The sequence below is a fragment of the Salmo trutta genome, chromosome 31 (genome assembly GCF_901001165.1).
Source record: "Salmo trutta chromosome 31, fSalTru1.1, whole genome shotgun sequence".
In the NCBI taxonomy this organism is placed as follows: domain Eukaryota; kingdom Metazoa; phylum Chordata; class Actinopteri; order Salmoniformes; family Salmonidae; genus Salmo; species Salmo trutta.
In genome coordinates, this window is record NC_042987.1 from 9,895,450 (window position 1) to 9,921,627 (window position 26,178).

At 43.6% G+C, this 26,178-nt stretch overlaps 1 protein-coding gene across 1 annotated transcript in view; it reads right to left on the bottom strand.

Moving 5' to 3' along the window:
• Positions 1 to 23,148, bottom strand: part of LOC115169471 (protein-glutamine gamma-glutamyltransferase K) — a 34,721-nt gene extending 11,573 nt beyond the window's left edge. Inside the window, exons 1-6 of the mRNA XM_029725116.1 lie at positions 22,954 to 23,148; positions 15,357 to 15,637; positions 14,956 to 15,147; positions 2,724 to 2,975; positions 356 to 474; positions 84 to 191 (exon numbers count right to left, since the gene is read on the bottom strand). Of these exons, the coding sequence (XP_029580976.1) occupies positions 84 to 191; positions 356 to 474; positions 2,724 to 2,975; positions 14,956 to 15,147; positions 15,357 to 15,624 (939 nt within the window). The 5' untranslated portion in view covers positions 15,625 to 15,637; positions 22,954 to 23,148. The remainder of the gene's footprint in view (positions 1 to 83; positions 192 to 355; positions 475 to 2,723; positions 2,976 to 14,955; positions 15,148 to 15,356; positions 15,638 to 22,953) is intronic.
• Positions 23,149 to 26,178: the final 3,030 nt, after the last annotated feature.

Genomic DNA, 26,178 nt, shown 5'->3' on the forward strand with positions numbered 1-26,178 from the left:
AGATCAACGGGAAAGTATGTGGAGTATGAGAAATATGTTGTATGTTCACTACTGGAGGTCATATAAGTTGACCGGTAACTCACCATGGCAGATATGACTCTGACCACGTTGACAGGGTCCCCTCTACCAGGCGGAGGGACCTCACTCTTCTCCAGCACATAGAGACAGGCCTCCAGCATCCCCTCAAGGAACTGAACAGCACAGAGAGTGGGAAACAGACCGACAGCAATGAATAAATGACTTATTCTGTGGTTCATAAATGACTTAAACGACTGTGGTTTTCAGAATGACTGGAATTCGCAGAAAGACTTCATCGCAACCACACTTGATTTTTAATTCCCTCCCTGTCTCGTACTTGTCCGTAGTTCCACGTGCGACCTCCAATCTGTTTCTCTGTGCCGTAGTAAAGTCTTCCTGTGTCATTCAGCACATACTCCTTCTTCTCCTCCTCATCATCCATGTACACTGTGTCATCTAGGGGGAGTGGGAAGGGGGACAAAGATTAGGTATACATTTATCAGTGATGCATTGCAAAAATTATTAGTTTAATTTATAGTTTTTCTTAACATTTCTGAAATGTAATCTGGTGTAAAGTCTACAACACAGTCAAATCTGCCACAAATAACTATTTTGATAAACACCGGGGAGAATCAGACAGAGAGGCCAGGATAGGGTTCACTGTTATTTGCTGAATATCTGGACCATACAAAGCATGGAGAGTGAGTGTAGCCAGGAGAGGGTTAATCACTACTAACAAAATGTCTGGACTTCACAAAGCATGGAGAGTGAGTGTAGCCAGGAGAGGGTTAATCACTACTAGCAAAATGTCTGGACTTCACAAAGCATGGAGAGGGTTTACTAGTACTAGAGACCAGAATAAGTTTAAATGTTGCTAGCACAGTGGCTGGCGCTCACTGAGGGGCCTTGCTCATTTAGAGGAAAAGGGCTGGATTGTGTGAAATCATCGTAAAGGGATAATACAGTGGAGTAAGGACCCTCTGGGAATATCTGGTTCTCTCTTTTCCATCCGTTTGTTGTCTTTACTGACCACATGGACGTGATTATCTGTGTGAGACACTGTGAAACAGGAGAAAGCTGTTGGGAGGAGGGACAAGAAGAAAGGGAGGCAGAGGAAAAAGCTAGAGGGGGGACGGAGGGAGGGAGAACTTGCAGAAGGGGCAGAGAGGTTAAACGGCATGTTTGGGAGCAGTGGTCAAGATGGGATGTGGGAAGGAAGAGGTACAAAAAGGCTCCACAAACTAATGGGGGGAGAGGACGCTATAAAGAGGGAGTGGTAGAATCGCAAGGAGGGGAGGGAGGAAGGGCAGAGGTTGTGTACAGGTTTTATGGCAGGATCTAGCAGCTGAGATTTGGCTGGCTTTACTCCTTAATAAACATCTACAGCATGTGGAGAGAGAGAGAGAGAGAGAGAGAGAGAGAGAGAGAGAGAGAGAGAGAGAGAGAGCAAGGGAGGGAGAGAGCAAGGGAGGGGGAGAGCAGATTGCCTCCAGCAGCTGTATTACTGTCATATTCTCCTACGGCGCAAGGCAGTTTGTACAGGAATTGCGCAGAAGTTCTCTTGTTCTAACTCCAGAAACCTCAAAATACAGGATTGATTGAAAAGACAATATAGCAACATAAGGGAAAACAGGCCAACATGTCAATTGGCAAAGACCATAGTCCCAAGCAAATGTACGTGTTGTCTTGATGTGCAACCAGAGAATCAAACAAACATTCTGGGTCACACTGGGTCAAGCTGTAACTTTATGATGGATAGCAGCACATTGTTGGGCAGTGAGCTGAGTTTCCCGCCTATGTGCAAATTTACATTAACGCTTCTCTGAGAGACCAAGAGGCTAAATAGAGCACAGTCCTAGATCCAGCCTCTGTTAGACACTGAGGGTACAAAACATTAGGAACGCCTGGTCTTTCCATGACATAGAAGGTGAATCCAGGTGAAAGCTATGATCCCTTATTGATGTCACCTGTTTAATCCACTTCAATCTGTGTAGATGAAGGAGAGGAGATTTTTAATCCTTGAGACAATTGAGACATGGATTGTGGGTGTGGCATTCAGAGGGTGAATGGGCAAGAAAGAAGATTTAAGTGCCTTTGGTATGGCAGTAGGTTCCAGGCGCACCGGTTTGTGTCAAGAACTACAACGCATCTGGGTTTTTCACGCTCAACAGTTTCCCGTGAATAACAAGAATGATCCACCACGCAAAGGACATCCAGCCAACTTGACACAACCGTGGGAAGCATTAGAGTTAACATGGGCTAGCATCCCGATGGAACTCTTTCGACTCCTTGTACACCATGCCCCGACTTATTGAGGCTGTTCTCAGGGCAAAAGGGGGTGCAACTCAATATTGGGAAGGTGTCCCTAATGTTTTGTACACTCAGTGTGTAAACCCTAGCTCTTTTGAACTCTACGTCTACTCTGTGATCTGTCACTTAGTCCTGGTGTTTAGATTGGGCCATAGGTCTGTTCCTATAGCAATGGAATAACAACATTGAAACATTAGACTTATATACAGCATTGAAGCTGAACTGTGATACAATGGAATACCTTTGTTTGACCCACTGTGTCAACTTTAGGTGAGCACGGGGGGTGGGGTTGGCACTTCAGTGGCAATGGTATGGTCCTTAACGTGCAGACCAATATTTATTTTTCTCCCCCTTCTCTCTCATTCCTTCCTCCGTCATTTCCCAACAGTCTTTACCTTCACACCAGGGGTTGAACAGCATGACGATGTCTTTCCTGGGGTCGTGTGTGGTTGCAGACTCGCCCTTCGGAGACTCCACGGTCACGGTGAGCTTGTACTGGCCAATCACAGCTTTGGCATGCGAGTTGACGGACAGCTTGATCCTGTTGCCGTTCCGCTCCACTATCTTGGCCTCCCAGCGGTCGTCCTCCAGCTCTTCCACCAACTGAATGATGACGTGCGTGTTCTTTGACACCATGGGGAGGGGTCCTGTCAGACACATTAGTAAACGGTTTGTCAGGTTATCATTTATGGTCATCATAAGCGTGTGCCAAATGGTGCCCTTATATAGTGTAGTGCACTATAGGGAATAGAGGGGCCATTTCAGGTAAAGCTTCAGGGGGATTGAAGCAGTGTAATATTGGTGGAATATCATTGTAATAACAGTGTAGTGGTGCCTGAAACCCATCTCAACAAACTATGCAGTGTTCAGGACCATTGTGTTACTCCAAAAGATCGGCGTAAAGATTGATTGTTCTCTTATCTCTGATGGAAACCGTACCAACCCACATCGAATTCCTACTGTACCTTTCTTGGACTTAAGCCCTCACCCTTCCACAGAAAAGGTCCACAATACACACGCAATAATTGAAACCTGCTTTCAGCAAAATACACCATACGCACACACTAGTGTATGCACACACGCACACACACAGCTAACAGCTACACTTGACTGGCACACACATTCTATTGCAGAGGCAGGAATCACATTCTTCACATAACCAGAGGGATGGAAATTCCAATACCGTCACACTCCACTTGGCAAATGCCAATGCTGACTATTTATACAGAGTGAATGTGTGTGTAATTGCATGTAATTGCATGTGTGAAACAGCAAGAAAAAGCTCTGCAAACTATACCAGTTAAATACGGTCTTGTATTGAATTGACCTTAAAAGAGTTGAAATAAAGGTAAGATAGTGGAATGACAACGAGCAGCCTTTAAAGGTAACGTGTAGTCTGCTGTGCAGGAAAGTGAGGAAACCACAGTATCCACACCACTGTAATTCAGAGCCTGTTGTGCCAGAGAGTGACAGTGCCAAAACCAAATGTAAACCACAAGTGTGTCACTGTTATGCAGTTCAGTTCAGCTTAGGTAAACAGAGCTTAGTACTGTGAAAACTCCACTGAGAGCAAATACACAGAACGTCTTCACACATACAGCGGGGTCTGAAGTTATTGACACCCCTTGATAAAGACGAGCCAAAATTGACCGTATCAAATGAATAATTGAAATACTGAGCTATGTTGTATGCTCAAAACATATGGGAGAATATATTATTTTATACTAATACAACTGCTCAGAGAAAGAGATTTTGTTTATCAAGTACTCATTTTGATAATCTTCGTCTGTGCTTACCGACTGTCCCCTTCAATTCAAACCAGAGGTTTTCAATGGGATTTAAGAAATGGCAATTGCAAAATGTTGATTTTGTGGTCAACCATTTCTTTGTGGATTTTGATGTGTGCTTGGGGTTATGGTCTTGCTGGAAGACCCACTTGCGGCTAAGTTTCCTGGCAGAGGCAAAGTTCACAATGCTGTTGACCTTAACAAGGGCCCCAGGACCAGTGGAAGCAAAATAGTCCCATAACATCCAGTGGTGTGTATTCATGGTTGCCAAGGGAAGCCAGACTTCCCCCAAAAATGTACCAAGAAATGTAAAAAAAAATCTTTTGTCTCTCTGTGTTTCATAATTCTCCTTCAATTCGCAAGAGGCTGAATGTATCTCACCAGAAAAAGCATCTAAGTGAGCGAAACAACGTCCCTCTGTCTCTGTATGTGTATCCCATCTATCGGATGCTGTCTGGTCAAAAAGAGTATGGCATTGTTGCCGCCTGTAGCATTGAATGCAAGGAAAGCCAGCGAGCATTTGGCCTCCCTTTATAAAATAATAGCCAATCAGTGTTGAGCTAAACTGAGCTCAACTGTGAATGGTCCTGGCACACCAAAAAAAGGGTCAAGGGAAGCCCATTTGGATTTAGCTTCACACCAATCACATCACATCAAAAGCCATACGTCATTGACATATTTTTTATTTTTTATTATTGCAACTCGCTGTGTTGTTGTCCTTTGATGGCTAGCTAGCTAAAATTGGCCCTTTCCTAAATTAGCCATGGATGGAGATAGAGATTTGGACTTGTGGTTTTACTTAATTCTCCGTTCTGGCCAATGATTATGATTGCAATTCTGATCCAACCATAAATTCATACATTGTGCCTCTGGCTTGAGAGGATGGAAGTTCAATATGTAGCTATATGTAGTAGGTTAATGTTTATATTTGGATGTAGTCTTTCACAGTGCCATCCATTTTGTCACCAAAGCCCCATATACTATCCCTCACTACATATTCGTCGCCAAACCCACTGGTTCCAGGTCATCTATAAGTCCTTGCTAGGTAAGCCCCGCCTTATCTAGGTAAGCCCCTTGCTAGGTAAGCCCCGCCTTGCTAGATAAGCCCCGCCTTATCTCAGCTCACTGGTCACCATAGCAACACCCACCCGTAGCATGCGCTCCAGCAGGTATATTTCACTGGTCATCCCCAAACCCAACCCAACTTACATTGGTCGCCTTTCCTTCCAGTTCTCTGCTGCCAATGACTGGAACGAATTTCAAAAATCCCTGAAGCTGGAGTCTTATATCTCCCTCTCTAACTTTAAGCATCAGCTTTCAGAGCGGCTAACCATAGCCTTCCCTGTAGCTCAGTTGGTAGAGCATGGTGTTTGCAACACCAGGGTTGTGGGTTCGATTCCCACGGGGTGCCAGCACAGGAAAAAAAATAAAAATGTATGAAATGTATGCATTCACTACTGTAAGTTGCTCTGGATAAGAGCGTCTGCTAAATGACTAAAATGTAATGTAAAAAATGTAACCGATCACTGAACCTGTACACAGCCAATCTGTAAATAGCCCACCCAACTACCTCATCCCCATATTGTTACTTGTCCTCTTGCTATTTTGCACCCCAGTATCTCTACATGCACATCATCATCTGCACATCTATCACTCCAGTGTTAATGCTAAATTGTAATTATTTTGCCTCTATGGCCTATTTATTGCCTTACCTCCCTACTCTTCTACATTTGCACACACTGTACATATATTTTTCCATTGTGATATTGACTGTACGTTTGTTTATGTGTGCACTGCTTTGCTTTATCTTTGCCAGGTCGCAGTTGTAAATGAGAACTTGTTCTCAACTGGTTAAATAAAGGTGAAATAAATAAATAACGAATATTTATTTTTGCAATATTCAATTGGTAATTGGACTCGGGAGAGGCAAAGGTCAAGAGCTGTGTGTCCTCTGAAACACAACCCAGCCAAGCTGCACTGCTTCTTGACACAATGCTCATTTAACCAGGAAGCCAGCCACACCAATGTGTCGGAGAAAACACCGTACACCTGGCGACCATGTACGCATTGCGCCCGGCCCACCACAGGAGTGGCTAGAGCATGATGAGACAAGGACAACCCAGCCAGCCAAACCCTCCTCTAACCCAGACGATACTGGCCAATTGTGTGCTGCCTCACAGCCAGCTGCAACACAGCCTGGGATCAAACCAGCATCTGAAGAGACACAGCTAGCACTGTCTTAGACCGCTGCGCCACTCAGGAGGCCATAGTAGGCTAACGTTAACTAGCTGGCCCATCATTGCCCATGAAAGGAAGTTAGGCTAGCGAGCAAACATTAACTTGATTGACCATGCTGTAGGTCATGTAACTGATTAAATACAATATGTTTTGTAGACTCCAGCGGGCAGATGTTGCTCTCCGGTTTTGTCATGAAAAAAGTGTGGTTGAATTTATTCTGCCGCTGTGTCTTCTTATTGTCTCGGCCTTAGGCTTATATATCACGGTGGCAAGGCATATGAACTAACAGGTTCTAGAGTGGCGCAGTGTTCTAAGACACTGCATCTCAGTACAGGAGGTGTCACTGCAGTACCTGGTACGAATCCAGGCTGCATCACATCCGCTGTGATTGGGAGTCCCGTAGGGCCGCACACAATTGGCCGAGTGTAGTCCGGGTTTGGCCGTTATTGTAAATAAGAATGTCTTCTTGACTAGTTAAATAAAGAATAGAGCAAACAATGCAATTATCACAACACATAGGTTGTAATATATATATTTTTTCCTGGCTTGGCTTCCTCAGTGATTTTACCCACTCACAGCTACTGGTAACATTAAAGATCCACCACCATATTAAGTGCCAATGCTGTATAGCAAACTCAATTTGTTGGATGACATGAAAATAGAGCTCTTTGGCCATGCACAGCAGTGGTGGGTTTGGCGTTGAAATGAGAATGCATAAGAGTCTTTCTATAAATAAAGGGACCAATATGTGACATCAGAGTCAACATTTCAAAATGGTTTGATATACATTTACATATGATTTTCTTGTAGCTTCACATGTGTAGTTTCAGGAATAAGAGTCTAGATATAGGCACAATGAGACCATACTGTAACGCCTAGCAACAACAAATCATCTACATGTCATTCAAAATGTCACATGAAACATATTCTTTGTCATGCCTCGTAGCCAGGGCTGTTTGTGCTTTAGTCAACTTCTCTATCAATTATAGACATGCTAAACCTATTTAAATATATATATATATATATATATATATATATAAACAGCATTTCTAAATTTGTAATAGTTGATATAATAATTTAATACAATAATATAATACAATGGGTTCTGTCAACAAAATCATTGACAATAATAACCAATAATGAAATCATTATAATCAGTAAACTCTTCAAGCAGTGTTTGTGTGTGAAAACTAGACATCATGTTCTTGCTTCCTCTGTCCTTGTTTCCTCCACTCCTTTCCTTGAAAGTGCATTGGAGCCCAATGTGCTTTGAGAGGGAGGTGAGCAATGGAGGAAACAAGGGGAGAATCTCAATTGCATTTCATTCATTCCTCTCACCTTTTCCCTTCCCTTGTGTACTTCAATGCACAACACATAAGCTGTATGTGACCAAGCAAAAAAAACTTCCCAAGCCAAACCATATCATAACAATCATGAGATACAGTATACAGTCAGTAAGCAGTTTAGCAGTTACACCGGCAGGCACTGGTGGCAGTACATTTATAAAACCAATAGCTTACCTTGACTTAGAAGAGTTCCAGTGTTGTGTTGGATAGTCATAGCCAGCTAGCTAACATAGCATCCCTCTGCTTGAGCCGGGTGTTCGAGTAGGCTAAACTAGCTAGCTGCATATGCTAGCTAAGTATGTACAAAAAAAGCATCTCTCTTTTGCTCTCTTGCTTCTCCTTAATTTTTAAAGAAATGTATTTGTTCAAAACTGTTCAACTATTGTCTTCCTCTCTCTTTGAGTCAGCGACTCACCACATTTTATTCATTGCGGTGCTAGCTAGCTGTAGATTATGCTTTCAGTACTAGATTCATTCTCTGATCCTTTGACTGTGTGGACAGCATGTCAGTTCATGCTGCAAGAGCTCTGATAGGTTGGAGGACATCCTCCGGAAGTTGTAATAATTACTGTCTATGGAAGGGGGTGAGAACCATGAGCCTCCCAGGTAGTGTATTGAAGTCAACAGACCCAGAGGAGGATGAAAGCTAGTTGTCCTCCGGCTACACCATGGTGCTACCCTACAGAGTGCTGTTGAGGCCACTGTAGACCTTCATTGCAAAACAGTGTGTTTTAATAAATTATTTGTTGACATGTGAATATATTTAGTATAGTTTATAAATGTTTCACAATTTTTATTTTTATGAAATTCACTGGAGGAAGATGGTCCTCCCCTTCCTCCTCTGAGGAGCCTCCAATGGCCTATACATGGTATGGGAATACTTGTCTAGAACACATCCATCCGTTCACATCGTAATGACAAAGTTTATATTTTGCTTAGATGTGCTCCATCTAAAGTGTACCAAATTATTCAACTCAGTTTCTCTTTCAAGTACCATCTCGCAATGCGCCTGCAAAATCGGCCAAATTCATGTAATTTCATCTTCTCGCACTGCCGGACAGTGGGCTTGCACTGAGTGGAAACGCTAAGCGGATGCTTCACATTGATACACCCAGTAAAATATCTGTCTCATTGATCTATCTGTGGCCACGTATTCTGCACTCGCTCTGGGAAGAGATGAACTGCAAGTTGAACTTGTTAGATAGACTCGTAAATTGATAGTACAGTTTGTTTAGGTGATTTTACAGCTACCCATCTACTTCACATGCTGATATTGACTTTGGTATTATTGTATGTAGTTACATTTGTCAGCTAGCTAGCTACCTAGCTAGTTAGCCAGCCAGCCCAGTGAGAGAGCATTGCATTATGGTTTTAGTCGTCGACTTGAGCTGCAACAGATTTCCACAACGATTTTCACGTTGCTACCTATGTCAAATTTTATGTTCCTTTTGATGGCACAGAAGGCCCTTCTTGCCTTGTCTCTCAGATCGTTCACATCTTTGTGGAAGTTACCTGTGGCGCTGATGTTTAGGCTGAGGTATGCATAGGTTTTGTATACTTTAGGGCAACGGTGTCTAGATGTAATTTGTATTTGTGGTCCTGGGAACTGGACCTTTTTTGGAACACCATTATTTTTGTGTACTGAGATTTACTGTCAGGGCCCAAGTCTGACAGAATCTGTGCAGAAGATCTAGGTACTGCTGTAGGCCCTCCTTGGCTGGGGACTGAAGCACCAGACCATCAGCAAACAGTAGACATTTGGCTTCAGATTCTAGTAGGGTGAGGCTGGGTGCTGCAGACTGTTCTACTGCCCTTGCCAATTGTATATATATATATATATGTATGTGTGTGTGTTGAAGAGGGTGGGGCTTAAGCTGCATCCCTGTCTCGCCCCCCAACCCTGTGGAAAGAAATGTGTGTGTTTTTTGCCAAGTTCAACCGTGTACTTGTTGTTTGTGTACATGGATTTTATAATGTCGTATGTTTTCCCCCCAACACCACTTTCCATCAATTTGTATAGCAGGTCCTTGTGCCAAATTGAGTTGAAAGTTTTTTTGAAATCAACAAAGCATGAAAAGACTTTGACTTCTGTTTGTTTGTCAATTAGAGTGTGCAAGGTGAATACGTGGTCTGTCGTACGGTAATTTGGTTACATTGTTTTCGCTGAGGAAATGTATGAGTCTGACATGATTTCTGACGTGCTGTTCCTTCTTTTTCCGTAGTGTATTCCTGTATTGTTTTATGATTCACCATAGTGAAGGCGTAGGCTCAGGTTTTCTGGGACTCTATGCTTTTGGTTGGATAGGTTTCTCAATTTCTTTCTTAGGTTTTTGCATTCTTTGTCAAACCATTTCTCATTGTTGTTAATTTTCTTAGGCTGTCTGCTTGACATTTTTAGATTTGATAGGGAAGCTGAGTGGTCAAATATACTGTTTAGGTTTTCTACTGCTAAGTTTACACCTTCACTATTACAGTGAAACATTTTGTCCAGGAAATTGTCTAGAATGTTTTTGGGTAGATTTCCACACAACGTTCCTTCCATCTAGAGCATTTCTTAATATTATTCAATTATCTTTGGCTTTGATGCCTCATGATTGAGCAAATCTCTGTTCAAGGGAAGGGAATGCTGTCCTCTCCAGGTAGGTATTTGTCCCCCTTTGTGCTGAGGGTGTCAGGTTCTTGTCCAGTTCTGGCATTTAGGTCACCACAGGCTAGTACATGTCCCTAGACCTGGAAATTGTTGATCTCCCCCTCTAGGATGGAGAAGCTGTCATCGTTAAAGTACGGGGATTACATTGGGGGGATACAGGTAGCACAAGAGGTCATTTTTTTCTGTTGAGATAATTTCCTTATTAATTCCTATAATTGGCACTGTTCATTTGGGCTGGCAGGTAGCCTAGTGGTTAGAGCGTTGGACCAGTAACCGCAAGGTTGCTAGATCAAATCCCTAAGCTGACAAGGTAAAAATGTGTTGTTCTGCCCATGAAGAAGGCAGTTAACCTGCTGTCATTGTAAATAAGAATTTGTTCTTAACTGACTTGCCTGTTTAAGTAAATCCTGTTTTGACTAATTTAATAGAGTGGGTTAGGTCTGCTATATACCAAATTATCATACCCTGTTCCACACATGGTAGTTTGGTGGATGGGACTACCAGCTCTCTTTAACCTAGAGGGAAACCAGTGGTTCCATCTCCTTTATACCATGTTTATTGTAGGATGACAATGTCTGTATTTTCAATTTCTTTGATGAAGTCTGGGTTCCTGCTCTTTAGGCCAAAAGATGACCTCAGACCTTGTATATTCCAGGATGAGATTGTAAAAGATTTGTGTTCCATAGTGTCCAGTGTTGATTTTGTGTGGTTTAGGTCTGGACCATTACAGTAGGTGTGAGCAGAGCATGTTGAGCATGTGATACATACCTCTTAGGTCGCAGGATGGGGCTTCGGCAGGTGTAATAGTGGGGGTTGGGCCTGTTGCTCTGCTCATGGCCTGGACATATGTCCTGCTGTCATGTTGAGGTCCTTGCCGCAGGGGCGGGGGGCATGGGTTGGGCAGAAGGAGCATAGGTCTGATATGGGGGGGGGGCTATATAGAGTGTGGCCAGGGTTTGCTTGGGGTGGTCTTAGCTGGTTGGGGTATGGCTGTTGATGCAGTGGTCTGGGTGTAGGTCCTCTTGACGTGGGTTCTCTCAGTGCAGGTCCTTTAGGAGGGGGTCTTGCAAGTCTGGGAGGGTGTCTCGCTGGTCTGGGCGGGGTGTCCGTTGTTCTGTTGTTCCTGTGTGAGGTGCTGGGGCTATGGTTGAGGGTCCTGGCAAAAGTTGGGATTGCTGCCTTGTAGAGGCGAACCTGGTCGTAAAGGCTGTTCAAGTCCAGGGTGGAGTGGTGGGCCAGGAAGACATTAGGTTTTGAGGCACAGTCTTGCTGGTCTGTTTTGTGGGTTTGTTCTGTCTGTATTGTGTGGACTAGCTCTCTCAGCTATTTGAGCAGCTAACCAATCGCTGCAGCTGTACATAGCCCATCTGTAAATAGCCCATCCAATCTACCTACCTCATCCCCATATTGTTTTTTTATTTACTTTTCTGCTCTTTTGCACACCAGTATTTCTACTTGCACATCATCATCTGCACATCTATCACTCCAGTGTTCATTTGCTAAATTGTAATTACTTCGCTACTATGGCCTATTTATTGCCTTACCTTCTCATGCCATTTGCACACACTGTATATAGACTTATTTATTAATTTTATATTGTGTTATTGACTGTATGCTTCTTTATTCCATGTGTAACTCTGTGTTGTTGTTTGTGTCGCACTGCTTTGCTTTATCTTGGCCAGGTCGCAGTTGTAAATGAGAACTTGTTCTCAACTAGCCTACCTGGTTAAATAAAGGTGAAAAAAATAAATTATATATATATATTTTTAATTTGCGCAGCCATGTCCTGCACCATTACTGTCCCAGACTTGTAGACATTGATAGATGCAGGCGGTTTATTTGAAAAGGTCAAAGGTAAAATTGAGCCCCCTATAAATTTACCTGACACCCCTGTGCACTCCTCCACCAGGTTTTCCTTTTCATCCTTCTCTGTTTCGGAAGTGTGTAAAGCCCTGAAAGAAATTGATTTTAAAAAATCCCCTGGCCCTGATGAACTAGACCCCCGCCTCCTACACCTAGTCGCTGACATCATTGCTCCCGCCTTAACATGTATTTTTAACCTTAAGCTTGATGTTAAGGAAATCCCCAAGTTATGGAAATCTGCTTTTGTACTGCCTCTCCTGAAAGGTGGAGATCCCTCGCTACTTGACAACTATCGACCCATTTCAAAATTGTCTGTACTATCAAAGGTACTGGAGTACTTAGTTAGTAGGCAGCTAAAGACCTACTTCCAAGAAAACATTATTTTAAATGGAATACAATCAGGTTTTAGGTCTGGCCACAGCACTGTTTCAGCAACATTGAAGGTTTTAAATTACATCCACTGTGCTCTTGATAAGAAGTTACATTGTGTGCCTGTTTTTATTGATTTGTCGAAGGCTTTTGACACCGTGGACCATGCTGTGTTAGGCAAAGGTTAAAATGTTGTGGAATTACTGGTCATGGTCTAAATTAATTTATAAATTACCTATCAAATCGTACACAATGTGTAAGGCAGATGGTTGCAAATCTGAGTCCATAGAGGTGTGCTCAGGTGTTCCGCAAGGTTCTATTTTGGGCCCACTGTTGTTCATTTTGTATATCAACAACATTGGGGATCTTATTGAAACAGAGGATGTTCATTTTTATGCAGATGATACTGTTCTTTATTCAAGTGGTAGTAGTTTATCTTTAGCTTTTGAAAATGCCCAAAGAGCATTTAACATCATACAACAGAATCTGTACGATTTAAAGCTGATTCTAAATTCGAGTAAATCAAAATGCATGGTATTTTCAAATGCCAGGCGTGTTACAAATCATGTCATTGCTACATTGGCTGGACATAATATAGAGCAAGTTAAAGTATACAAATATTTGGGTGTGTGGGTTGATGATAAGCTGAGCTTTACTGTGCATGTAGAGAACTTGATAAGGAAGCTCAAGCTGAAAATAGGATTTTATTACCGGCATAAGGCTTGCTTTTCTTTTGAGGCCAGGAAGGAGCTGGTACGATGTACATTACTGTCGGTTTTAGATTTTAGTGATGTTATATATATGCAGGCCTCAGCCACTACCCTGAGAGCACTTGATTCAGTGTATCATGCAGCTCTCAGGTTCATTACAAATCAGAAACGTCTAACACATCATTGTGATCTCTACAGCGCTGTTGGCTGGTCGTCATTGACCTTCTGTAGGCTTAAACACTGGTATACACTGATTTATAAGGCCATATTGGGTAAAATGCCATTTTATCTCTGTTCTTTTTTAGTTAGGTCAGTAAATAAGTATCAATTACGGTCCCATTCTGATTTGCTTCTAACAGTACCAAAAATTAGAACAGGTCATGGTAGGAATAGTTTTAGTTACTCAGCTCCGTGGGTCCTGGAATTCTCTCTTGGACATTTTAAAATGTGATGATCTAGTTTTGTTGGCGGAGTTTAAACACTTGATCGATGTATATATTATAGAAGAGTGTAATTGTTTTTAGGCCAGCTGTTTTTAGTCTAGATGTTTTTAAATGTAATATGTTTTTGTTGTACTGTATGTGTGTTTATAGTTTTGTTTAATGTTGTGTGAGTGTATGAAATTTGGTTTGTCTGAAACGTTGTTCCCCTTGCTGCTATTGGATCAGGTCTCTCTTGGAAAAAAGATATTTATCTCAATGAGAATAAACCTGCATAAATAAAGGTAAAAAAAAAAGAATAAAAAAAAAAAAAAGAAATTGACAGAGGTTGTTTGAATTTCCTCAATGTCTAGTATTCTAAGTTTCCACCCTGGGCCACCCTCTCTAATGACATAGAGGTAGTGTGCTCTTATAGCACTGTGCCATGCCAGGGGACGGTCTGTGTGGAAAATGAAGTTGCTTACATAGTTGCTCTTCGTAGCAGTCAGCAAATAGTGTCTCTGGATTGTAATTGAAGAGCTTTTTTTGTGCTTATTCTATCCACGTATTGTTATTTTTAATATCCATGGGGTACTCTTTAAAGTCCTTGGTAGTAATAGTCCATTCAGGTAATTTTGTCCAAAATCAAGGTTTTAGGTATGGAATTGTGATTTGGATTAAAGGTTTTGATGTTGAGGTTAGTATCCTGCATAAGTCCTAGTGAAAAAAATATATAGTTTATCTATATTTATCCAACTCTAATTCTATATTTTTGCAGAAGAATTCAGGAGCCCAGGAGCCAAGGAGCCCATGCTCTCTAGTGTCTCTGTTAGTGTCCTCTTGCCTGGACCTCATTACTACGGAGGTTTAGAGTGTGAAGACCACAGTCACAGCCTCTCACTAATCAAACACAGCACTGAACACATTTCCATCAACTGTGTGTCTTGGGTGAGGGGTTGTGCATGTTGGGTGGGGGCTTTTGTGTATGTGCATGTGTGCGTGCCTGTGTGTGGGTGTGTGTTTGTGCGAGTGTGTGTAAGCAATGTGAATAATGTGAACAATTCTCATGTGTCACAGCTGCTTCAGCCTGTGTTCCCTCCCTGTTTCGGGGAGCCTGGGAAACTGCTGGACACATATGTCCAACTACTCCACACTGTATGATATAATGTTGTATGCAAAGAGCATACTGTACCAAGGAATATAACACAATAGCCTTTTTGTGACAGACATCAAGGTCAGACTTACCTGTCTTGAGGTCCAGGTGGAGTTTGTCTGTGTTGGAGTTGAAAGGTCGCGACAGGTCCAGTTCTATCTGGAAGGTCTGGCCACGTCGGATGATGAGCTCGTTGCCATGGTAACGGTCGGTGTGATGCTCCATGCGGTTCTGACCCGTTTTAGAGCTCAGTAGATCCACCGAGTACACTGACAACATTAACTCTGAGAGAGAGAGAGAGAGAGAGAGAGAGAGAGAGAGAGAGAGAGAGAGAGAGAGAGAGAGAGAGAGAGAGAGAGAGAGAGAGAGAGAGAGAGCGAAATTGAAAAAGTTAATGCAATGGTCATTGCTTAAAGGTAGGGCCAGTATTTTTTCCCATCTACATGGGCTTACCATTAAGCTTACCAACTAATTAACTTGACTGAGACCATACCTTCCAGCTTGTTGTCTCCAGTGTGGGGCTGAGGGGGCTCAGGAAGCGGGTCCGGTTTCACCACTTCGTCCGTGACAACTGTATCTGTGACGTCATACAAGCTGCTATGGCGTGGCGAGCAGCAGAATATCTTCTGAAAACACTGGAGACAGCCCGCCTGCTCCTTAGACTCCGCCTCCTCCTGGTTGGTTGCCTCCACTATGGTCAGGGCATTGCCATGGAAACGGCCCACATCAGAACCGCTCCCTGTCAATCGTTCTCCTGGCATTCTGAAAGGGGTGCTACAAAAGATAAAGTTAGAGATGAGATAGTAAGATTGAGATTGTAAGAAACTGTAAGATTGGTCATGCAGACAGTCAGAGATAAATAATAATGATGCATAATAAGGAGTGCCCAATTGACTGAGGTTAATCTATGAAATAACATCAAATGAAGATGCAAAAGCATGTCAACAATTCAATGTGAGAGAGGTTAAGTGCACACGTCAGTCGGACAACACAGCGCACAATTGTCTACTGAGAAAGACTGTTAACATTACTACTCCTATAGTTCAGCCTGTATTTCCCCAACGTAAACCTCTCTTCTGCATGTTCTCGCTGCTTACATTTCTTCTCCACCTCTTTTCCTCCATTCCTGAAGCCAGCTTGTTTTCTTTTTAAACTTTTCCTACAATTACCCCATTCTTGACTCACACTCTTTACAACAGCCTGCTGTTCCCAAAGCATGCTGTTCCCAAATTCCCCAAACACCCCAACATTCCTCTTGACTGATACCTGACCTTATAGCCCCACCCAGCCACAGATGTGTGTGTAATCTCTAGATATGATGGGGACCATTTATCATATTGTCATGACAATGCAAAATGCTTAATTATTCAGTTAGTCTAGTTCATCTGTTTATACCACCATTCATCAAACTGCAAGGTTAAGCGAACCATGAGACTATGAAACTCTGGATCCAGGCTACCACGCTAGAGTCCAGGCTACACATCTAAACATAATGGGGGTTCAAAGGTCAAATGTCAAAGGTCAGAAGAGGTAAAAACAAGCGCATGAGGCATGTTTACAAGAAGACCAAGATAAGTTTCCAACCATGGTCTCCATCTGTACTGTTTCTTTCGGCTGTGTCTAAACAAAAAAGCCACTTTGGCTCAGGCCTGGGTTCTCTCCCAGGACCCAAACAATGAAGTCCCTGTGGAGTCAGTTTGGTCTGATGAATCCCTTTTGTAATACACTCACTGCCCCAATGAGCCATAAGCCCTGCACATAGTTAGGAGAAATAAAGCAGTTGTAAACAATTATGTTTACTTTTATAATTTGCATTGGCAAGACAGAACAGCTGCCTCTGGTAAGACATGGGGTGGCGGTCTGTGTCTATTTGTCAATAACAGCTGGTGCGCAAAATCAAATATTAGTCTTGAGGTTTTGCTCGCCTGAGGTAGAGTATCTCATGATAACCTGTAGACCACACTATTTACCAAGAGAGTTTTCTTCTAAGACCGCATACAACGAGCTGCATAAAGCCATAAGCAAACAAGAAAATGCTCATCCAGAGGCGGTGCTCCTAGTGGCCGGGGACTTTAATGCAGGGAAACTTAAATCCATTTTACCTCATTTCCACCAGCATGTCAGATGTGCAACCAGAGGGGGAAAAAAAACTCTAGACCACCTTTACCCCACACACAGACACGCATACAAAGCTCTCCCTTGCCCTCCATTTGGCAAATCTGACCATAATTATATCCTCCTGATTCCTGCTTACAAGCAAAAACTAAAGCAGGAAGTACCAGTGACTCACTCAATACAGAAGTGGTCAGATGACGCAGATGCTAAGCTACAGGGCTGTTTGGCTAGCACAGACTGGAATATGTTCTGGGACTCATCCGATCCTATTGAGGAGTATACCACATCAGTCACCGGCTTCATCAATAAGTGCATCGAGGACGTTGTCCCCCACAGTGACCGTACGTACATACCCAAACCAGAAGCCATGTGTGGGAGCCGTTTTGGCCTGTTTATGTGATGTGTATATGTTGTCTATCAAGTGTTATTTTTTACTTGTTTTGTACACTAGAGGGCACTATATGTTGGGGTCATGGGTCACTGGTCACATGTGTGTATATGTAACCAGGAAGGGATAGAACAGGTGAGAGGAGAGGGCATACAGTTCTTACCATATCACAGATATAGCTTATAGAATGCATCTCTCTCTACCTTTTTGTATACGAATATGTGTTTTGGAGCTATTCATATTTTATATGTGCAATAAATGGGAACTTCACACCAAAAGAGTAACGTTTGGAAAGGTGTTATGGACAGCTCTCTCCGGTGCCAGTGGCTTTTCATAGGGAATTGCCACCACAATGGATTACAGGCAACATCCACACTGAGCTAAAGGCTAGAGCTGCTGCTTTCAAGGAGCGGGACTCTAACCCGGATGCTTATAAGAAATCCCGCTATGCCCTCAGACGAACCATCAAACCAAATACTGGACTAAGATTGTATCCCACTGCACCGGCTCTGACGCTCGTCAGATGTTGCAGAGCTTGCAAACTATTACGCACTACAAAGGGAAGCCCAGCCGCGAGATGCCCAGTGAAGCAAGGCTACCAGACGAGCTAAATGACTTCTATGCACAAACCTTTTGATAATAACAAATGGTAAGATAGTTCTGTGACAGCTCAGAGGGAGGAAAGAAAACAGCTGGGTGAAGAAGAGGGGTGTGTTGTACATGGTGGGTTTAGCAACTATAGCTGTGTGTGTGTGTGTGTGTGTGTGTGTGTGTGTGTGTGTGTGTGTGTGTGTGTGTGTGTGTGTGTGTGTGTGTGTGTGTGTGTGTGTGTGTGTGTGTGTGTGTGTGTGTGTGTGTGTGTGTGTGTGTGTGTGTGTGATTTAGAAACTTGTCAGTCCATATGCTGGTCCAATGATGATAAACCTGTGTCCCTCTCCCTGTTTCTCTCCTGCCCAGTAAGTTTGTTTTGGCAGCTAGCACCATGCAAGCACCGTTGGAATGCACATGGGTCACTGAGATAAGAGCCTTTAATTCAATGCAGTTTCCCAACAACAACACCCACACTTTAAATGCTATGGGTTGAAGGCTGCTTCACCAACACACATATAAAAAGTCACTCAAATTGATGCCAGATGTAGAAAACACCCACTATCAGCATTTGTTTCCAAATTAAATGGCATACAACATGCAACCTATAGTACGACTGATTAATTCGAATTCATGTTTTTGTGCGATATTCCAAATTCCTGTATCGCAAGAATCACTGTTTTGTTATTTTCGTTTTTATGAGCGTTTATGTCCGCTTGTTCTCGTTGTATTTTTGGTCTCGTCTCCTTCGCTCCTCTGTGCTGTGTGCACCTTTCCATTTACACCAGAGATCTGTCTCCGTCCTAACAATGGGAGTCGTTGTCCCAAAGGCAAGAAGGCAGGCGACAAGCTTAGGCCCAAAATATTCCCATTGAAACGCATTGGCCTTATTTTGGACAGATTTGAGCAAGAGTGAAACCTCTCACCTTGCCTCTTTCTATGTGGTTTACACACATACCAAGCGCTTTCCTCTCAGTTCCTCTCAGTTGAAAGATCACATCTTCCTCTCTGACAAGCGGTTTGAACTCGTCAAACAGAATTGGCCATATGGACACCAAAACACATTGAGACATTATTTTACTGTAATAGAGGAGAAATAAACTTTTCAATCGATACCCTTTTTATGTCTCAACTACTCAGTTGCGCACAGAGCAGACACTAGTAAAACAAGAGTATCAAATGAACATCGATTCTGGAAAATGAATGCTCAGTTTGTCGTGCGCGACATTGGGGTACCACGTATCGCTAGCAGTATTTCAGCCAAAGACTGTAATACTAGCTGTCTAGTCTTTTTTTAATTGTGTTTTATAAATGTGCAATAAGCATAAAACACAATTATATAAGGAATTGGCAACTCGTTCTCATTCTGAGAAATAAGGTAGGCCACAATCTCCCAAGCGTCGGCTTGAGAGATTGTTGAGACCTGTGTTCATTTTCTATAGCCTAATGCCTGCTCCAATAAGTTTGTCATTATTAGTGAATGTGCATTATGCATGGTTCTAGTTAAATTTGTAACAAAAAGGGAATTTTCATAGACAGACTTGAAAGCCAGATCAGTGATAATTGCACAAAAAAGCAGGTTAAACTATTTTGATAAACTCATTCAATTAGTAGTGGATCTTATGGTTGTGTAAGGCTTATATTTAGCCTAGGTATAACTTCACAAGCCCTGAGTTCATTAGATTATTGCTGACTGTTTAATTGTGGAAGGCTTATATTTAGCCTAGGTATAACTTCACAAGCCCTGAGATCATTAGATTAGTATTTTACCTTTAATTATACAATAATCGAGATATATATTGTGAATCGCCCATAACTTTGAAAAAAATCGAGATAGGGCTAGGTGATATGGCCTAAAAATCCTAAAATGTAGCCCTCTTATTTGACAGAAAAGGTCCTTAGACCACATGACCTTTATTTAACTAGGCAAGTCAGTTAAGAACAAATTATTATTTACAATGACGGCCTACCAAAAGGCAAAATATCCCAACAAGAGAGACAACACTACATAAAGAGAGACCTAAGACCACAACACAGCAAGGCAGCAACACATGACAACACAGCATGGTAGCAACACAACATCACAACAATATGGTAGCAACACAACATGGTAGCAGCACAAAACATGGTACAAACATTATTGGGCACAGACAACAGCACAAAGGTCAATAAGGTAGAGACAACACAAAGCAGCCACAACTGTCAATAAGAGTGTCCATGATTGAGTCTTTGAATTAAGAGATTGAGACAAAACTGTCCAGTTTGAGTGTTTGTTGCAGCTCGTTCCAGTCGCTAGCTGCAGCGAACTGAAAAGAGGAGCAACCCATGGATGTGTGTGCTTTGGGGTACACATGTGTGTGTCATAGGTGAAAGGGTACAACATTAAATATATAACATGCCTATTCATTTATTTTTGGGTTCTAATTTTGATCTTGCCCTTTATTCAACTATTCAACTCACCATCAAGTCTCTGAATGGGGTTAGGTGTGTGGGAGTGAGGGTGGGGGTATGTGCCTCTTTGGGTCTCCGGGACCAGGATTGAGAAGCACTGCCTTTGAACAATGTACACTGAAATTGTAAATCATGAAATGTCTAATAATAACTTGAAAAATGAATTATGTGGAGGCCAGGTAATCTGATGCAGCACTCCATCACTCTCCTTCTTGGTCAAATAGCCCTTACACAGCCTGGAGGTGTGTTGGGTCATTGTCCTGTTGAAAAACAAATGATAGTCCCACTAAGCGCTAACCAGATGGGATGGCGTATCGCTGCAGAATGCTGTGGTAGCCATGATCGTTAAGTGGTCTTGAATTCTACATAAATCAATCAAATGTATTTATAAAGTCCTTTTTACGTCAGCCGATGTCACAAAGTGCTATACAGAAACCCAGCCTAAAACCCCAAACAGCAAGCAATGCAGATGTCGAAGCACGGTGGCTAGGAAAAATTCCCTAGAAAGGCAGGAACCTGGGAAGAAACATAGAGAGGAACCAGCCTCTAAGGGGTGGCCAGTCCTCTTCTGGCTGTGCCGGGTGGAGATTATAACAGTGCATGCGCAAGATGTTCAAACGTTCATAGATGACCAGCGGGGTCAAATAATAATAATCACAGTGGTTGTAGAGGGTGCAACAGGTCAGCACCTCAGGATTAAATGTCAGTTGGCTTTTCATAGCCAAGCATTCAGAGTTAGAGACAGCAGGTGCGGTAGAGATAGAGAGTCGAAAACAGCAGGTCCGGGACAAGGTAGCACGTCCAGTGAACAGGTCAGGGTTCCATAGCCGCAGGCAGAACAGTTGAAACTGAATCAGGCCTCCAGTGTCACCAGTAAAGCGCCATCACACCTCCTCCTCCATGCTTCACGGTGGGAACCACATATGCGGAGATCATCTGTTCACCTACTTCGCATCTCACAAAAGCACGGCGGTTGGAACCAATAATTTCAAATTTGGACTCATCAGACCAAAGGACAGATTTCCACCGGTCTAATGTCCATTGCTCATGTTTCTTGGCAAGTATCTTCTTATTATTGGTGTCCCTTAGTAGTGGTTTCTTTGCAGCAATTTGACCATGAAGGCCTGATTCACGCAGTCTCCTCTGAACAGTTGATGTTGAGATGTGTCTGTTACTTGAACTCTGTGAAGGATTTATTTGGGCTGAAATTTCTGAAGTGTAGTTAACTCTAATGAGCTAATCCTCTGCAGCAGAGGTAACTCTGGGTCTTCATTTCCTGTGGTGGTCCTCATGAGAGTCATTTTCATTGATGGTTTTTGCGACTGCACTTGAAAAACCTTTAAAGTACTTGAAATTTTCCGGATTGACTGACCTTCATGTCTTAAGGTAATGAAACATGTTTCTCTTTGCTTATTTGAGCTTTTCTTGCCATAATATGGACTTTGTCTCTTACCAAACAGGGCTATCTTCTGTGTACCACTCCTACCTTGTCACAACACAGCTTGCCTCTAACGCATAATGAAGGAAATAAATTATGCAAATTAACTTTTAACAAGGCAGACCTGTTAATTGAAATGCATTCCAGGTGACTACCTCACGAAGCTGGTTGAGAGAAAGCCAAGAATGTGCAAAGCTGCCATCAAGGCAAAGGGTGGCTACTTTGAAGAATCTCAAATATAAAATAAATATTTTGATTTGTTTAACACTTTTTTGGTTACTACATGATTCCATATGTGTTATTTCATAGTTTTGATGTCTTCGCTATTATTCTACAATGTAGAAAATTGTACAAAATAAAGAAAAACCCTTGAATGAGTGGATGTCTCCAAACTTTTGACTGGTACTGTATGTATACATATATATATATATATATATATATATATATATATATATATATATATATATATATATATAAGAAAGGCAAAAAATGCCTCATATTTCCATTGGTTGTCGACGCACAACATTATGTGAGGGAACAGGAAAACCTTTCTGGAGGGAGAGAAAATGTGTTCCATGTTTTTATCAGCATGGTATCTAAAATATTTATGTGGAAAGGTGTTGGCAATTGGGAATCCCTCACTTTATGAGCAGAGCCTGGTACCACTGGAGCCAATAACACCCATCACCCTGTGTGTGTGTGTGTGTGTGTGTGTGTGTGTGTGTGTGTGTGTGTGTGTGTGTGTGTGTGTGTGTGTGTGTGTGTGTGTGTGTGTGTGTGTGTGTGTGTGTGTGAGAGAGAGCAATTCAGTGTTCAGTAATTCAATGGCCAAATGAAACGTAATATTGTTCAGTCAGCTGAGCTAATAACTACCTACCATTTCAAAGTGCCTGGTATTTTGATTTTTCCATTGGCTACATAAGCACTTTCCTCTGTCAGCCTCTCATGCCAAGTTGATAAGCTACATGTGGTGGACGCAGGCTTCTAGTTGCAAGCTTTCAGCCTATAGGCTACTCACTTGCGAAATTTGCGAAAGTTCTTTACTTGAGTAGCGTACCACAGTGTAACTAACTGTCAAGAGTTGTAAGAATGAAATGAACAATTCCTTACTTTGTGTTGAGTGAAGGCTTCTTTATTCAACGAAAAAGTTTGAGTGACTTTTGAAAGTTTCTAATATATATCCGTTCGTGTATTATCAGCTTCAAAAGTTTCAGCTCATGCCAGTTCTTCTGTCTCTAACAGACGCTTCTTGGATAAGGTTTAGCCTATGCTCCTCTTGCGGAATGCAAACGGGACTTGACTTGACACACCCTCTGCCTCAGACAGTTCCACCCTGCCCCCCCCCCATTATGATATCTAATAAACCATAGCCCCCTATAGAGGACATCCTGTGTGGAGCATCAAGGCACTGCAGCAGACAGCATACATAGCAAACCCGCAGGTTACGCAATAACAGGCGCGTTAGTTTCTAATGCAGAAAGCAGTGGAAACCAAGCAGGCACATTTTTTGGTGGCAACCCTCTTGATGGCAGAGAGAAAAATTTACATTTTAAAGTTAATTTGCAATTTTAGAAATTTTGCCATGCGGCAGAGAGAGAAAAAAAAATGATAACAAATTTCATGCAATTCTACAAATTTTACCATGGGGTGGAGAGAAGTTAAAGGGCATTTCAGCCACTTTTCAACTTCATATTCATCATCTTCAGCACCAAACCAAGGTCTACATACATGAAAACTGTAATGGCCGTCGTCACAATGAGACCAAGGTGCAGCGGAGGATGTGTTCATCTTAAATGAATTTATTCAAGAAAGAACACGTTTGACAAAAAACAAGAAACTGACAGCCAAACAGTACTGTCAGGTGCAAACACTAAACAGAAATGATTCACCCACAAACCCCAAAGGAAAAACAGGCTGCCTATGTATGACTCTTAATCAGCAACAACGATCTACACCTGTTCCTGATTGAGAGCCATACACGGCAAAAACAAAGAAAACCACCAACATAGAAAAAGAAACCTAGAACGCCCACCCATGTCACACCCTGGCCTAACAAAAATAGAGAACAAAAAAACCCTCTTTATGGCCAGGGCGTTACAGTACCCCCCCCAAAGGTGCGGACTCCGGCTGCAAAACCTGACTCTAAAGGGGAGGGTCCGAGTGGGCCTTCCTACGGCGGCGGCTCTGGTGCGGGACGTGGACCCCGCTCCACCCTCGGCTTCGCCTACTTAGGTGGCGTCCCTGGCTGTGCCGGAGGACTGGCGGGCGACCCTGGCTGCGCCCGGCTGGCGGGCGACTCTGGCGGCTCCGGACAGGCGGGCGACTCTGGCGGCTCCGGACAGGCGGGCGACTCTGGCGGCTCCGGACAGGCGGGCGACTCTGGCGGCTCCGGACAGGCGGGCGACTCTGGCGGCTCCGGACAGGCGGGCGACTCTGGCGGCTCCGGACAGGCGGGCGACTCTGGCGGCTCCGGACAGGCGGGCGACTCTGGCGGCTCCGGACAGGCGGGCGACTCTGGCGGCTCCGGACAGGCGGGCGACTCTGGCGGCTCCGGACAGGCGGGAGACTCTGGCGGCTCCGGACAGGCGGGCGACTCTGGTGGCTCCGGACAGGTGGGCGACTCTGGCAGCTCCGGACTGGCGGGCCGCTCTGACGGCTCCGGACTGGCGGGCGGCTCTGACGGCTCTGGCCCAGGTTTCACCAGGCTGAGGAGACATGCAGGAGGCCTGGCTCTGGGCGCAGGCACAGGACTCACCAGGATGGGGAGACCCACTGGAGGCCTGGTCCGAGGAGGAGGCACAGGATAGACCGGGCTGTGGGGGAGCACTGGAGTTCTGGTGCGTAGGCTTGCCACCCCTACTCCAGGCTGAATGCCCACTCTTGCCCGGCACGGGCGGAGCGCAGGCATAGGACGAACTGAGCCCTCCCAGCGCGCAGAGCTGGCGCAGGATAGCCTGGACTGAAACGGCGCACTGGAGACCAGACCCGCTGAGCTGGCACAATCCGCCCTGGCTCGATGCCCATACTCACATGGCACTTGCGGGGGGCTGGCCTATAGCGCACCGGGCTATGAGCGCGCACTGGAGACACCGTGCGCTTCACAGCATAACACGGTGCCTGACCAGTACCACGCTGCTTCCGGTAAGCACGGGGAGTTGGCCCAGAATTCCATCCTGGCTCTGAAACACTCCCCGTGTGCCACCCCCAAAACATTTTTTGGGGCTGCCTCTCGTGCAAGTTGCGCTCCCTTGCCTCATACCATCGCCTCTCCGCTCTCGCTGCCTCAATCTCCCACTGCGGGTGGCGATACTCCCCAGCTTGAGCCCATGGTCCTGCCCCGTCCAAAATTTCCTCCCAAGTCCAGGAGTCCATAATGCTCCTCTCCTGGTGCTGCTCCTTCCTCCGCTGCTTGGTCCGTTGTTGGTGGGTGAATCTGTAACGGCCGTCGTCAGAATGAGACCAAGGTGCAGCGGAGGATGTGTTCATCTTAAATGAATTTATTCAAGAAAGAACACGTTAGACAAAAAACAAGAAACCGACAGCCAAACAGTACTGTCAGGTGCAAACACTAAACAGAAATTATTCACCCACAAACCCCAAAGGAAAAACAGGCTGCCTATGTATGACTCTCAATCAGCAACAACGATCTACACCTGTTCCTGATTGAGAGCCATACACGGCCGAAACAAAGAAAACCACCAACATAGAAAAAGAAACCTAGAACGCCCACCCATGTCACACCCTGGCCTAACCAAAAATAGAGAACAAAAAACCCTCTCTATGGCCAGGGCGTTACAAAAACAGTGCGTTTCTCTGTCTGTGGTTAAAAAATGAAGGTCCTAAAAAAATGCTTCTCTGTGACATCACATGGTAGAATCCATTTTTTTTCTTGGCAAACATTTAAGTGGTCATACCTTCCTGTGTGCTGTCCCGTATACAAAATCAAATCAAAATCTAATTTAATTTATCACATGCGACGAGTACAACTGGTCTAGACTTTAAGTGAGAAATGCTTGCTTATTAAGAACCTTTCCCAACGATGCAAAGTTTAAAAAAGAATGATACAAATTTTAAAGTAACTAACACGAGGAATAAAGTACACAAGAATGGAGCTACATACAGGGAGTACCAGAACAATGTGCAGAGGTACGAGGTACTTGAGGTAGATATGTACATGAAGGCAGGGTAAAGTGACTCACATCCGGATAGATAATAATAAGAGCAAAATAAAGAACAGAGAAGCAGCAGCAAATTAAAAGTGTGTCTGTGAGTGTTCGCGTGTGTATGTATGTATGTTTGTTTGTGTTGTGTCGGTATGCGTGTGTGTGTGTGTGT